The sequence below is a fragment of the Macrotis lagotis genome, chromosome 1 (assembly GCF_037893015.1).
Source record: "Macrotis lagotis isolate mMagLag1 chromosome 1, bilby.v1.9.chrom.fasta, whole genome shotgun sequence".
Lineage (NCBI taxonomy): Eukaryota > Metazoa > Chordata > Mammalia > Peramelemorphia > Peramelidae > Macrotis > Macrotis lagotis.
In genome coordinates, this window is record NC_133658.1 from 45547523 (window position 1) to 45562539 (window position 15017).

The 15017-nt window shown below is 50.9% G+C and overlaps 1 protein-coding gene across 5 annotated transcripts; it reads left to right on the forward strand.

Annotated features, from left to right (window-relative positions):
- Positions 1-4433: 4433 nt before the first annotated feature.
- Positions 4434-13953, forward strand: ATXN1L (ataxin 1 like). 5 transcript variants are annotated; one of them, XM_074199905.1, is made up of 5 exons: positions 4434-4800; positions 6262-6329; positions 7655-12151; positions 12262-12501; positions 13124-13953. In XM_074199905.1, exon 3 carries the CDS (start codon positions 7772-7774, stop codon positions 9845-9847), a length of 2076 nt encoding a protein of 691 aa, XP_074056006.1. In that variant the 5' UTR covers positions 4434-4800; positions 6262-6329; positions 7655-7771; the 3' UTR covers positions 9848-12151; positions 12262-12501; positions 13124-13953. The 5 variants fall into 5 exon arrangements, with proteins under 5 accessions (XP_074056006.1, XP_074055999.1, XP_074055996.1 ...); XM_074199898.1 differs by having other exon boundaries at positions 7652-12501; XM_074199895.1 differs by having other exon boundaries at positions 7655-12501.
- The last annotated feature ends 1064 nt before the right edge of the window (positions 13954-15017 follow it).

A 15017-nucleotide genomic window follows, 5' to 3' on the forward strand; every position in this document is an offset into this window, starting at 1 on the left:
TATTTTCTAGGGGATATTGACAAGTCCATCCAGTACTTAAAGGGTTCTATTTAAGGGCTATCATGTAAGGTTCTACTCAGCCCTAGATGTCAAAACAAGGACAAATGGTAGAAGACGAAGTCAACTAGTAAAACAGTCAAAAAGCATTTATTAGTTCTTACTATGTTAGGAACTTGGCTAAATATTACCCCATAGAAGGAAAGGTGAAAATGGTCCACAGCTGTAGGGGAGACACAACTTGTTAATAATTAGGTAAATAAAAACAAGAAAGATAACAGTACCGTAGATGGTAATGGGGAAGTTTGGAAGAAATTTTGGAAGAAAGGAAGATTTTAGGGGGGAAAGAAAATAAGTTCCCTTTTAGAACATATTGAATTTTTGAGATGTCTACTGTATATCCAAATCAAAATTCCCGAAAGATAGTTGGTGATATTGCACTGTAGACCAGGGGAGGGACTAGGGTTGGATATAAAGATCTGGGAATCCTTTGTATGATCATTGAATCTGTGCCAGATAATGGGATCACCAAGTAAAATAGTAATAGATTTAGAGGAAGAAGAAAAGAGGGTTCAGGACAGAGTATTGAAGGTACTAACATTTAAGAGAGCATGATATAGATGAAGAACCAGTAAAGGAGACTAAGGTGGAGTGGTCATAAAGACAGGAGGAGAACAAGGCAAGAGCAGGACCACAACAATCCAGACAGAGAATATCTAGGGAAAGAAGGTCCATCAGCCATGCCAAATGCTGAAGTCACAAAGGAGGAGGTTTGAGAAAAGATCACAATATATGACAATGAAGAAATCAAAAGAGAAGGAAGTAGAGACACCTAATATAGATAAAGGAAGGGAAGGAGGGAGGAAGAGAGGAAAGGAGAATGGAAGGAAGATAAGAAGAGAGGGAGGATGGAAGTGGAAGGGAGGAAAGAAAAGAGGTACAAGGAGGGAGAGAGGAAGAGATGGAGAGGGAGGAAGAAAGGGAAAGAAAGGGAGAAAGAAAGGAAGAAAGGGACAAAGAAGGGAAAGAAGGAAGGAAAGAAGGAAGAAAGGGACAAGGACAAAGGAAGGATGGAAAAGGGAAGGAGAAAGGAAGGGAAGAAAGAAAGGGAGACAAAAAAGAAGGGTAAGGAGAAGAAGGGAAGAAGAATGGAAGGTGGCAGGAAGGGGAAGGAAAAGAGGAAGGAGGAAAGGAAGGAAGGCTTCCTCTACTTTAATTATTTTTTATTTATCCTGTAGTTTACCTTATATACATTTATTTTCATATTGTTTCCCCCATTAGACTGTAAGCTCCTTGAAGGCAGGGACTCTTTTATCTTTTTTTTTTTCTTAGTAACCCCAGCTTAGCACAGCGCCTGGCTTAATAAATTCTTTTTTCCTTTCAGTCAGTCAGTCAGTCAATAAACATTTATTAAATTTCTATTATGTGCCTGATACTGTGCTAAGCTCTGGGTTATAATACAAGAAAATTGAAAATCAGGGGAAAGGATGAAGGCATGGTTTTGAAATCCAGAAAGCAGAAATAGGATTTGTAAAATGAAGTCAGGACAGTCTGGACCCCCTCACAAAATTTAGGGGTTCGGGAAAAGAGATAACCTCCACAAGGTCTACCCTCACTCTCCCATGGTGAGTTCCTTATGGACTCATTTTACAGGTGAATCCATTTCATTCATATTCATGGTTATAGTATATCTCTTTTCCTTTTAACTTAAAAAAGAACTCACCATGGGAGAGTGAGGGTAGATCTTGTGAAGGAGTATCTCTTGGTGAGCAGGCCATAAGAATGGTAGGATGCTTTAAGATGAGTGAATTCTACCAAATATAAAAGGACAACTAATTCTAATACTATATAAACTCTGAAAAAATAAGTAAAAAAGCTATGGGTAGCTAGGTGACACAGTGGATAGAGCACTGGCCCTGGAGTCAGAAGGACCTGAGTTCAAATGTGACCTCAAGACAATATCTGCCTGTGTGACCTTGGGCAAGTCAATTAACCCCACTGCCTTGCAAAAAAAAAAAAAAAAAGCCAAATAGTACTGTAAAGCTTTCAAAGAGGTTTACACTTGCTTTATTCATCCTCCTGCATTAACTCTTATGGTGTTGCCTTCAACAAAAACAGGGAAGTTCTGAGGTGATAAGAGATAATAAATTCTGTTTTTGGATATATTTAGCTTGTGATTATGGAAGGATAGATTTCTCCTATTGGCTCCAGAGAACACAAGCAAAAGAAATGGATAATTCTTTTCCTTTCTTACCACCAGCAAATATGTCCACATCTCCCCCATCTTTCAAAATCCTTCCCTTAAGCCTGCTATCCCTTCAAGTTAAATTCTTGTTATAGTATGTATACATATGTATATTTATATAATCTTTTTTTGCAAGGCAGTGGGGTTAAGTGACTTGCCCAAGGTCACACAGCTAGGTTATTACCAAGTGTCTGAGGTAGGATTTAAACCCCTGTCCTCCTGACTTCATGGCTGGTTGCTCTATCCACTGCACTACCTAGCTACCCCTATTTATATAACATCTTGACTTCCTTTACTAGTCAGTTCCTGAAAGGGATGTTCACACTGTTACTCAGCTCTCACTCTTCATTTGGTTAAAAAATTTTTTGTCATTTAATAGTATTTTATTTTTCCCAGTTAAATGTAAAAATAGCTTTCAATATTCATTTTTGTAAGATTTTGATTCCATTTTTCCTCTATCTGTTCTTTTCCCTCTGTCCAAGACAGTGTGTAATCTGATATAAATTATACATGCACAATTATGTCGAACATATTTACACATTAGTCATGTTGTGAAAGAAGAATTAGAACAAAGGTGGCGGGGGAGAGAAGCATGACATTCTGTGAGGTATTGTGCAACTTGAGTGTACATTAGGGACCTGAAATTTTATGAGTGCACAAATTGCAAACTTCCTTTGATTTGTAACATGAGTGAACTGGTTTATGAGGGTCAGTTCTAAGAATATATGCAGATTTTTCCCATCTGGTTTCAATACATGTGACCATAGCCCCTTTCTGGTCATACGTGACTGAGGAGCTTATGTAAGGAGATGGTGATAAATCATCTAGTCGACCATCTAGCTAATTGAGGAGAAGAGGAGATGACTCAGTATGGTCATCTCTCCATTTTTATTTGCTGCTGCAAGGGATCACTTAAACTTCTAGGTGGCCACAAGAGACAGGTGGAAGAAGAGAAGGCTTGTCTTATCTGTGCATGGCAGCTGTGGGCACATGGCCTCCTCTATTTCTTGGTCTTTATTCTTTCTTGATCTTGGGCAAATGAATATTCTGAAATAAAAGTGTAAGATCTTATAAGATCAGGAGACCTGGAGGACCGTAGTAGAAGGTCATTAGCATTTGTCATTGGATTATTGATCCACAGCCACGGACATGGCTGCGGACAGAAATGGAAAGACAAGTCACTGTGGATGGCATCATCATCAGGAAACGGGATTTAGCATGGCAGATAGAAGTGTTAACTTGGACCTAGAAAGGCTGTGATTCTTGGGGCGCAGGAAAAAGCTAGACCCAAGGGGACTGTGAAGAGGGCTTCACAAAAGGAGAAAAAGCCAGTAGGACCCTTTGCCCCATTCTCTAGGTTGGTACTCCTAGCCGGGTGGCCCTGACTGTGCGGCGCCCAGGGCCAGCTCCAGGGGCCCAGGGCCACCTCCGGGAGCCCAGGGCCACCTCCAGGGGCCCAGGGCCATCTCCAGGCGCCCAGGGCCAGCTCCAGGGGCCCAGGGCCATCTCTGGCCACCGGAGAAGCCAGGCCGGGCCTCGGGCCCTCGGCCTCACTGCACTCCACTCCCCGGGCTCGTCGGGGCACCGCCTCGGGGGTCGCGGCGTCACCTCCAGGCGCCGGGGTCTGCTTTGGGAATGGGGGGCCGCCGCTTGTCTCAGTCTGAGCCCCCTCCCTGGGGGTTCCGTGCACACTGGGGGCGGCCCAGGGCTCTTCCGGCCCGGGCGCTCCTTTTTCTAGGCTAAAGATGTCAGCGGCTCATCGGGAAGCAGAAGGCGCCGCGGCCGCCCCGGCCCCCAGCCCTGGAGAAGCGGGCGGGGCGGGGCCTGGCAGCCGGGTCCGTTCGCGCAGGCGCCCGTCCTCCCGGGGCGGGGCGGGGCGGCCAGGTGCGCTCCGGCTGAGGCCCCGCCCCTCCGGAAGGAGCTCCCAGGGGGGCGGGCGGCCGCCTCGGGCCCGGCCCCGGGCCGCCTCCCCGCCCCCACCCCCGGCCGCGTCCCCGCCCCCCCCGGGCCGCGTCCCCGCCCCCCCCCGGGCCGCCTCCCCGCCCCCCCCCCCGGGCCGCCTCCCCGCCCCCCCCCCCCCGGGGCCGCCTCCCCGCCCCCCCCCCGGGCCGCGTCCCCGCCCCCCCCCCGGGCCGCCTCCCCGCCCCCCCCCACCCCCCCGGGCCGCCCCGGGGTCTCCCGCACCAAGGCTCAGGGATGGCCCGGGCCGCCCTGCCCCGGCAAAGGGGAGGGGTCAGAGCGAGGTCGGGGTCAGCTGGGGGGAAGGGGGCGGGCGCGGGGCCACGTGACGCGAGCCTCGCGCCGGGCCCGGGATCGGCCGGCCGGCGCGCGGCCCCGCGGCCCCTCCCCCGCCTCCCGCCGCGGTGACGCCATCTCCGGGCGCCGGGGGCAGGATGCGGTGACGCCATCTCCGGGCGCCGGGCTGGGGGCGCTGGGCGCTGGGCTCTGGGTGTGGGGCGGCTCCGGGGCCGGGGATGGCGGCGGCGGCGGCGGCGGCTCCTCAGGCCGCGGCCCTGACACCGGCGGGAGGAGCCGAGAGAGCGTCGTGAGATGGGCCGGTGAGTGCGGCCGCGGCCCCGCGGGCTCCGCTCGGGCCCAGGCCGGGGCTGGGAGGGGGGGGTCCCCGGTTCCGGCTGCGCCCCGCTTGACCCCGGCTCCCCCATCCCCGCTGAGCCCCTCCCGCCTCTGCTCTGTGACCCCCAGACGAGGAAGCGGGGGCCTCCCTCCCAGGTTCCTCTTGCGGCTCTCCTGCCCCGGAAATCTGAGCCCATCCCCCCCGTCCTTTCCGAGCCCGCGCCCGGGCAGGGAGCCTTTCGGGGTGCCCGGGGCCGAGGCCGCCGGCGCCGCCCGGGGCGGCAGGCACTTCCCCCCGGGAGCCCCCTCCTGCCCCCGGGCTCCGCCGGCCAGCTGTTCGGAAAGCAGTCGCTTGGGTCGGCTGGGCCCGTGGGGGGCGGCGGTCGGGGGTCCTTCGCGGTGCCCTGGCGTCGCGGGGAGTGGGCTGGAGCGGGTCTCCTCGGAGGCGGTGGGGCAGGGGCCGGTCGCCGCCCCGCAGCCGCCCTTTCCGCCCCTTTCCCTCAAGGAGCCGCCTTTATGGCCGCTTCTCCGCGCGTGTAGCGCAGGAGCTCCGGTTTCCAGGACGGTTCCCACCCGGGGGGACCCGTCCTTTTGACCTCTTCTGCCGATGGACTTGGAGGTACTGAAAAGTAGCGTCGGCCAGCAGCTGCCCCCAGCCCCTGCCCTGCTTTTCTGTCAGGACCCTTGCCCTTCTGTCCTTTGGCATTAACCATGGGTGTGTTTCTGGGCTCCTGGGTGTGTGCTTCTGGGCTTTCTCCGGTTCGTAGATGGTAAATTCCTTGAGGATTGGCACTGTGTTTTGTTTCTTTAGCACCTGATAGTGTGTTCTGTACAAAGCTGGCTTTCAGTAAATGATATTGGCTGACTGGTTGGCGTCCAATTTTTCTGTTGTTAGAAATCTTAATACAGCTTCCCCTTGAGTGACTTGACACCCTCTTGACCTCCTTTTCTGCCCCAGAAATATTAATAGCTCTTTCCCCAGGTGCTTCTCTTATTCAAATGACCTCCATGCCTTTGCTTTCAGCACCTCGGGGGCAAAGGTGAAGTCATGAAATTGATCTTTCTTGTCTTTTTACTTGCTTGTGAGTCTGGAGAAGCTTTTGTATTTAATTCTGGGCCCATCTGAATATTTATGCTGGATATAAATTGAAACTCTGATAGTGAAAGGTCTGAGCGGAAGAAATCAAGAAGACTGTCACATTGGAGAGAATGAAATTAGACTCCTGTTTTGTTTTAGGAACCTTAAGTTACATAAGATTAAAAAAACCTTTTTTTTTAATATTGTGAAGCTGCATGTCTAGTCGCCTTACTACTCTGCTTTAAAGACCTGCAGAATTCCCTTTTTGTCCCTCTCTCTTATTACCTGTTCTCTGATGGTTCTTGGAAGGGTCAGAAATGAAAGTATCTTATTCATTCTTTTCTGCTATCCTGTTTCCTTTTTCCAGACTACCAAGCCAGTCGGGAGGAGACTGCTTCATATTACAATTTCCCAGAAGCATTGCCGGAAGCTCAGGTAATAAAAATGGGCATCTCTTTGGGTTCCTTGCAGATAGCATCTGCGGTAGAAGAGTAGGAAAACTGAAATGAGCCCAATATTATAGCTTTCCTCATCCTTCAAGCATGTATCCTGAAAGCCAAAGATTAATTAGAAGAAATTAATAGCAAATTTCATAAGGGCTTCTAGGCCTAAAAAAATTCTAATTAATGATGGCCAAAAGTGTTTGTGAAAGGTGTTAAAGAAAAAGGGGGAAAGAGAAAGTTCTTTTTCTTTTTGGAGCTATACTGTTCAATGAAATGAGAAAATAGGCCTATGTTTCTAAAGGAGGACAAGTATTTTACAAAGCGAGCCTATTACAACACTTTTGAAAGTCCAAGGATAAAGAACCCTTGACAGTATCATGAAGAAAAAGGAAAGGAAAAAGAATCAAGAAAACAGGTGGTAAGGTATTGCTGACTCAGAACTGGGCAATAGTCAAATGGAGAGAAACTACTCTTACCTGAACAGGAATGAGAGAGTCTTTTTAGCCAAGAGGGCAGACTAAGCCACCTTTTGAGGATGAAGAGAAGCAAATAAAAGTTATATATGAAGCTAATTACCAAATATGGGGGGTAGAGTTGCTCTGAGTCATAATGGGGAACAACAGTTTTTTAGACCCAAGTTGATGGCACTTGAAAATTAACTCAGGAACTTTCAAATGGGGGGGGGGGTGACAATGAGACAAGTAGACTAGAAGACCTAGGGAGTGGTGATAGTGGGTGATGACACAAAACCAGAGTGTGTAGCCAGGCTGGGGTGGAGATAGGTGAAGTCATAAACCAAATACGAGATGGGAAAGGAAGTGAGGATGAGATCATTGGATTGAGAGAGGGAGATGACACATTAGTCTGTATTAGTAGAAAGGAGCAAAATTTAAGGAAAGAATGTGTGTGTCGATCCCCACTGAAGGGGAATCTGAGAGCTGTGGACTATCAAGGTCATCGTTGGAGATATGACTATAAGGAAGCTGTTGGTCTCCTCGGAGGAGGGGGTGCCCACAGGTTATTGATGTATCAACTAATTTTTTTTTCCTCTTAGCTTTTTCTGCTTTGTGGTTTTTCTCTATGTCCTGGCTTGGCCAGTGGGGGCAATCCCTCTTGGTGTTTATTTGTCCTTTTGTCATTTTTCCTTGCTATGTTTAGACCTTGCTCTTTGTTCCCTTCACCTACTTCTCTCCTTTCTCACAGACTTCTCTGGGCACAAGCCCTGCTACTTTCTCCTGCTGGGTGAACCAACCCATTGTTTGCATGTGGAGCCTACCCCAGGTTATTTCTCTGTGCCTCTGATTTGTTCCCCAGCAGATGTGGGTGCCCCAGTCAACAGTGGAAGGGGGTACAAGGAAATCACAGAGAAGTCTGTTCTGATGTCCCCAGAAGTGAGCCGACCCCCTTCGGGCTCTGGGAATACTACAAAGCAATATGAAACCTGTTCATGAGAGGAGTCAGGAATGCCTTCCACCAAAGAAACGAGACCTCCCTGTGACCAGCGAGGATATGGGGAGGACCACCAGCTGCTCAAGCAACCACACACCCTCGAGTGATGCCTCGGAGTGGTGTCGAGGAGGAGTGGTGGCCGGGCAGACCCAGGCAGGAGTAAGACAGAGTGTTGGAAGCGATGGAGTAGAGGCCATTGCTGGTCTGACGGTGGACCAATATGGGATGTTGTACAAGGTTGCCATGCCGCCGGCCACGTTTTCCCCAACTGGCCTCCATCCTGTGGTGAACATGAGCCCACTGCCCTCCGCCTTTAATGTAGCATCATCACTGATTCAGCATCCAGGAATCCCCTATCCCCCCATCCATTATGCTCAGCTGCCTCCCACTTCTCTGCAATTTATTGGACCTCCTTACACTATGCCCTATGCCATGCCACCCAATTTTCTCCCTAGCCCTCTGCTCTCTCCTTCTGCCAGCCTCACAGCTTCTCATGTTCCTCACTTTGTGCCATATGCCTCACTCCTGGCAGAAGGGGCTACCCCTCCCCCCCAGACCACATCTCCAGCCCACACTTTCAACAAAGTCCCTACCGCCATTTCCCCGCCAGGTCAGCTGCAGCATCACTCAGGCACTCAGCCAGTGGACCTCACTCCAGGCCGAGTGCCCATTTACTATCAGATGTCTCGGCTACCTGCCGGCTATACCACACATGAAATCCCTCCCACAGGAGCAAGCCCAGATTCTGCCCCTGTGCTCCATGAGGTCCAACCTGTTCCAGATGTAGCGACTCCCAATGGAGGGCAGAGACAGATGGAACGAAACATGGTAAGACGAGAAAGTGAAGCAACAGACCCCCCCAGCAACAAGGATGATAGCCAGGGCCTAGGAGCAGTGGTGGAATGTGTGGTGGACGGACAGTTGTTTTCAGGTTCTCAGACGCCACGGATGGAGGTGGTGGTGCCGGCACACCGAGGGACTCCAGATACTGACCTCGAGGTCCAGAGAGTGGTCGGAACTTTAGTGTCTCAGGACTATCGAGTGGTGGCAGCTCAGAGGAAAGATGAGCCCAGCCCCCTTAATCTATCCCATCATGCCTCTGATCATCAGGGGGAGATGAGAGGGTTGGCTCGGAACCCAGGAGAAATGACAGAGAAAAGCCAGGTCCAGGGCCTCTATACCCAGTCTCCTCAAGAGCTGGTAAAACACAGACCTTTACCCAAAGCAATGGTTATAGCCAATGGCAATTTGGTGCCTATTGGTACTGAACAGGGCCTGCTGTCCATGGGCTCCGAAATCCTGGTGACTTCCAATCTGGACATGCAGGTTCGAGCTACTTTCCCAAGCAAGGAGCCAACCCCCCCTCCCAGCACCTCTTCCCACTTGCCCTCTCATTTCATGAAAGGTGCCATCATCCAGTTGGCCACAGGAGAGCTGAAGCGGGTGGAGGATCTACAGACCCAAGACTTTGTCCGCAGCGCCGAGGTGAGTGGGGGACTAAAGATTGATTCCAGCACTGTGGTGGACATTCAGGAGAGCCAGTGGCCCGGCTTTGTCATGCTGCATTTTGTGGTCGGGGAGCAACAGAGCAAAGTAAGCATCGATGTGCCCCCTGAACACCCTTTCTTTGTGTATGGTCAGGGCTGGTCCTCCTGCAGCCCTGGGCGGACAGCACAACTCTTCTCTCTGCCTTGCCACCGGCTCCAGGTGGGAGATGTTTGCATCTCTATCAGTTTACAGAGCTTGAACAGTCACTCGGTTTCTCAGGCTGGCTTCCCTCCCCCAGACCAGGAGAGGCCTGAGAGGACAGTCTTGGGATCCAGAGAGCCATCCGACAGTGACAGGAAGAGCCAGCCTTCAGGAGAGGGGGTAGTGGCCCAGAGCTCCCACCCAGTGGAGCCCTCTCAGCCTGAGCCTGGCGCTCAGTCCTGCTGGCCAGCCTCGGGCTTCCAAAGATACGGCGTGCAGGGGGAGGAAGCACGGGCCACTCTGCTCCGGCCCTCTTTCATTCCACAGGAGGTGAAACTCTCCATTGAAGGGCGTTCTAATGCAGGAAAATGAACTCTTCCCCCATTCCAGGACCAGAGTTTTAGTCCAGAGCTGAGTCTCACCGTGAGCAGGTGGAGAATTTGCACACGCTGAGTAGTTAATCCACTCTCTTGGCCATGGGAATTTGGGGAGGGAGGAGGGAGACATCAGCCTCACGCCATAGGGTTTGTAAAGCAGCCCTTGGCATCCTTCTGGGATGGCTCCAGATAATGCTTAGGTTGTGGAGCAAGGGCAGAAGGAGGATGGAGATGCCGACCTAGGCCTGGGAGGAACATGGAGCATCCCAAGCACTGGCATCCCACTCCCACCCCCATTCTCCTCTCCCCTTGCCTAACCCTGGCATTTGAGAGGTCTAAGAATCAGGAGCAGGGGGCAGAGGGAGGGCCACAAAGTAAGAGCCAAAAACTATGATCCACACACAGCTTAGAGTAGCAGCAGTTAAACTGTCTGGAGTTTTTTCTTTTCTCTTTCGGGCTGGGGGAAGGGGAGACCCCCCCCCCTTTGGAATAAGGGGCTCCTACCCCAGAGCCCTTCACTTGAGAGATGTGCACTTTAAAGGGTAATTTTGTTACAGGTAGTCATCTTTGGGTTTGTGGACAAGGAACATAGTTTCCTCTACAGGCTTGCATTTAGGCTTCATTGCCTTTCCTCCTCCTCCCATTTGTTTTTCACAAGGCGTATGGCGACTTTCAGGGCTGGAGAGAAATTTAAGCACCTCCGGCGTCAAGAATGAAGGGATTGCTAAGAATCCAGACTGGCAGAGAGCTGGCAGCTGGGGGACATGGGAGGAAAGAGCTGTTAGGGAACTAGATGGGACTGAAAGGAATGCATGTATCTTCACTAAGTCCACCCTGCTTAGGTCACTTACGACTAGCCCAAAGTCATCTGAACGGAGAGTCCTTGAAAAATTTGTGTACTATCACTTTCCTTAGACCTGCACTCCCTCTCCTTTTTCTGCTGATGTGCCCAAGTGCCTGCACTTCCCCATCTCTCCTATCCTTCAGCAGGGCTCCTCCATTTGGGCCTCTTCCTAAGGCTCTGCTGACCTCACTGGTGGTCTCTACAATTTTTATCTGTTCCTACTAAGTCCACTAATTTTCCAGGGACTCTGGGTTTTCCCTCTGACTGTCATTTTTCTCTCCATTTTCAAAGTCTCCTAGGAATCCCTGGGTATCGTGTCTGTGCTCTTTCTGTTGCAGAGCATTCAAGATAGATACCATCCCCTAGGCTGGTACCGACATGAGGCTGGAATTGCCAAGGCTCACTGACACTGTCCATTAGGACCCCATAGTCTCATCTGTCATCTCTCACTAATGAGGAAGGGTTTAAAGGTGGAGGGGTGATTGTCTTGATCCACATAATCCCAAAACCTAATGTCCTTGGGCCCAAGTTCCTCACAGAATGGTATTCTTTTTAATACAGGTATTCTTCTTGGCTTCCTTCCATTTTGGAAGCCCCAGGTTGTTATTCCCACAACTTTTTGCTTCAGCCAAGCCTATGGGATTCTGGAATGTTGAGAGCCAGGCTCTTCCATGAGCCTCCTGAAGGTGGAGGGAGTGTTTAGTTTGGTCATGGTAACTCAGGGCAGTGTCCCCTAACTGCTTCAGCTTCTCCTGGTTCTAGGTTCCGACTCTGACCAGGAGGTAGCATGGCTTTGGTGGAGATGGCATGGCTCAGGGTCAAGGGTCTGGGAACTCCCAAGGGCTGACTCAGCTCTTCTCTTAGGGCCATTAGGCAAGTTCTGTAACCTCTCTCTGTCTCTTTCTCCCCAACTGCCAAATGGGGAAGAATATTACCTACCTCCTGGGGATGTTCTGAGAGAACACCAGAGAGCAGAGGGATGGAAACTCGGATGTTGGAGGCCAGTCTTGTGCCCCAGAGGGTCCATTTTTTCTATAGTGCTCTGGTCCTTTGAAAAGCCCACCGGCCAGACTGGACCCTTGTTCCTTGGCTCTGAGTGAAGGCTGAACCTTGGTACTGACTGGAGTTCTTTCCCTCCCTCCCTTCCTCTCCCCCAGTCTCCCCAAGTGCTGCTTTCCCTCATTCATTTCCTCAGTCAGGGCCTCGAGTTATCTCACAAACTCTCTTGGGAAGACATAGCCTTGTCTGGTTGTTGGGAGCAGGTGGCGTCCAGCGAATACGTTTGCACAGGTTTCTCAGCAGTTGCTTTCTGTTGGAAAGCTCCTTGGGAGCGCACAACATCAGGCGGGCAGGAGGTGCTGCTGAAGTCACTTTTGGGAAGGCCCAAAGAAAATCCGTCCCTCCCCCCCAAGCCGCAGGTGCCCCGCATGGCCATCCGGGCTTGACTTGGAACAGGTACTTCTGCTTCCTCTCAGAAGAAGGGGTCCCTTTCTGGGCATCTGCTGTTCTTCAGTCTGCTCTGGGCCAAAGCTGGGTTTTCCAGCTGCACCCCATTAACCTTACAGGGCCTCGCACAGTGCTGTGTACACCCTGCATATTACTTGATCTTGGTGAATCGATTGGGTGTCTTGGAGAAGAATGATCTCCCCTGGGTCTGCGCTGCTGGGGCTAGCCCTGGGGGCTGTGGTGCCACTCTTCTTCCTCTCTGACCGTAGCATTGAGTAAGACAACCCATGGTAGGAATTGAAGGAAGTTTTAAAAGGAGGAGGCCATCTATGAAGGACTGGAGAACCAGAGGCCCTGGGGTAACTTGTGGGGGGAGGAGTCATCCTCGATCCTGGTGACGGAAGCCAGTATGGGGGGCAGGGGTGGGGAAGTTCCACATGCTGCTGCGATGGGTGGTGTGCTCCTCTCCACTGGGTAGAGATGCCATTCTCAGTTTGTGAGAAGGATGTCCAACTAAAGGAAGATCCCGCACAGTCCCAAGCTTTGGGAGCCCAGGGTTCTTTTTGAGACTTCAGGGCTAAGAGCCACCCATCCCACTTTAAAGCACACAAGGCGCTGGGCCGATGTGGCCAGTCATTACCAGGCCCAGTGCCACTGAGTGTTGCTTTGTCACTGTGGCGGTGTGCCCACCAGTCTGGCCCAGCCCATTACTAACTTCCTGCTGTGCTGCTTTCTCCCCAGGCTTTTCTGTCCCTTTAGCCAAATAGTTTAAAATTAGGCTGTGGAGGAAACAACAGTGCTCATGTTTTGCCAAGGTCACTTAACAGCTGACCATTTATCCCATTAAAACAGGAATGGTAGGACCAATTTCAGGATGAGCCCCCAGCTTCTCTTCCCTATTTGCCTTTAGGAGGAATAAGTTGGCTGCATCTGCAGATTTGTTCTCTTCTATTGACTTCTTAACCTTTCTGATTTTTTTAGTGACCTGATTTTGAAGGTATTAAAGGGGAGTCAGAAGCTAAGGCCTGCACCCTGTCCTCAGTGGCCTCTCCTACCAGACCCCTAGACCAGCCTAGTGGTGGGAGAGACCGAAGCACCCAAGGCCGCAAAGGCAGTTTGGTGACCTTTCTGTCCACATGAGGACTTTGAGGGGAGCAGAAACCCTTCAGGACCCACGAGTGCAGGATGCTGTGGCCCAGCCATGCTAGACAGCAGGCAGATTGAGAAGAGTTGGGAGACTGCCGGAGGGCTCAAAAGTGCCCGAGGCCGTTGGAGGAGAGTCTACTAAGTTAACTGACCTTGGAGAGCCTTGAAGGATGGGTTCAAAATGGCAAGAGCCAGGGCCAAAGTTTTAGGGAGACTTCTGGCCACCCTAGGGGAGTGCCTATTCACACTGAAGCTGCAATACTTTCCAGATGAGAAAAACTGTAGTAACAAACACTACACCTGGAGGGCCGACCCCTGCTCAGATTGAATGGGGATGAGATGCCCCCTGGGACTTTGCAGGGAGGCCTGCACCCCTCCATTTCCCTGGGTTGGGCAGGCCTCTCTCCTTATGCAATAATAAAATGAGCGTTTGGGTCTGTAGCTGGCAGCTGCTCTTTCTAATAGCCTCTCAAACTGGCCTGGGGCCCAGAGGCTTAGTCTGCGGGCACAGCCTGGAGCCAGGGCCCTCCTCACTTGCAGGCTAGGCAGGGGTCCTGCAGCAGGAGGGAACAAGGGTGCAGTTTGCCCTGCTGAGCTTCCCTAGCAGGAGCAGTTGTAATTTAATGCACTTTTCACACTAAAAGGTTTTTTTTTTTAAATTTTTTTCTCACTTTAAACCCAAATTCTCCCTGGTAGATAGAGAACTCCAAGTTCATGAATCCCAAAGCCGTGTCAGCTGTAACCCCCAGCAGTGACTGGCCTCATGTCGGTCCCGCCGGCAAGGTCTGGCTGGGGCCCTTGTGCCTTTACTCAGTATCCAACCCACAAGCATTTGCATCTTTCTGGCTGTCGTAGGGACTGAGATTTCTTCAGTGCAAGCTGACCAGGTAGTTCTGGAGCTACCTGAAGGGCAGGGAGTTTGCAGTGAGGTGGAAGGAATGGGTCGTGAGTGAGGGGACCCTCGGCCTTCTCAACACTGTGTGGCATTGAGGAGAATGTGTGTTGTGTTGGGGAGAGTTTTCTCACAGGGCCAGTCCCCAGCCACCTTCCCAGTCAATCACACAGGGTCCCTTGTAGCCATACCAGTGTCCATCTCAGCTACAACGGGAGCACCCGTCTCCACTTGTACAGCACCTTAAGGGGGTGGGGGGGCAAAGGGGGGATGAAGATGGGAGAGAGGGGAAGGAAGGAATGTCATCCAGGATGGAGAGAAGGCCCCACCTGGAGAGGACCAGGTGGATCTGTTTTAGCTAGGAGTTCCCTGTAGATAAATTACCCATCCCTCAACTATAATCCCCATTATGTAATGGCTGAATTAACATGTAACCAACTGCATTGTATCTAAAGCCTTAGAACTAGTCAGGTGCTCCCCCCCCAACACTGTTTCTTACCCTCTAATCCTACCTGATCTTTAACAAAGCATTAATAATTCTAAGGATAATCTATTTTGTTGTGCTTTTTTGTAACTGTTTTAAATAAATCAATTTGTACTGTATATTTGTACCTTTTGTGAGATCCTTTTTGCTGTTTTACCATTTTAAGTCTGTACTTGGCTACACAGATTGTATTTTTATTGTTAATGCTCTTCTTATGGATACCTGCATTTAACTTGTGGACTATGTAAACACAGTATATATCAATATCTATATATCTCTATATAAACTAATAGCTTTTCCTTTGGTGTTTGCGCCTTCTTCCTGTCTTGGCCCCAGGCGGTGGGGATACCATC

Excerpts from the sequence above, each read along its gene's own strand:
- ATXN1L (XM_074199898.1), top strand. The coding sequence starts at position 7,772 with ATGAAACCTGTTCATGAGAGGAGTCAGGAATGCCTTCCACCAAAGAAA.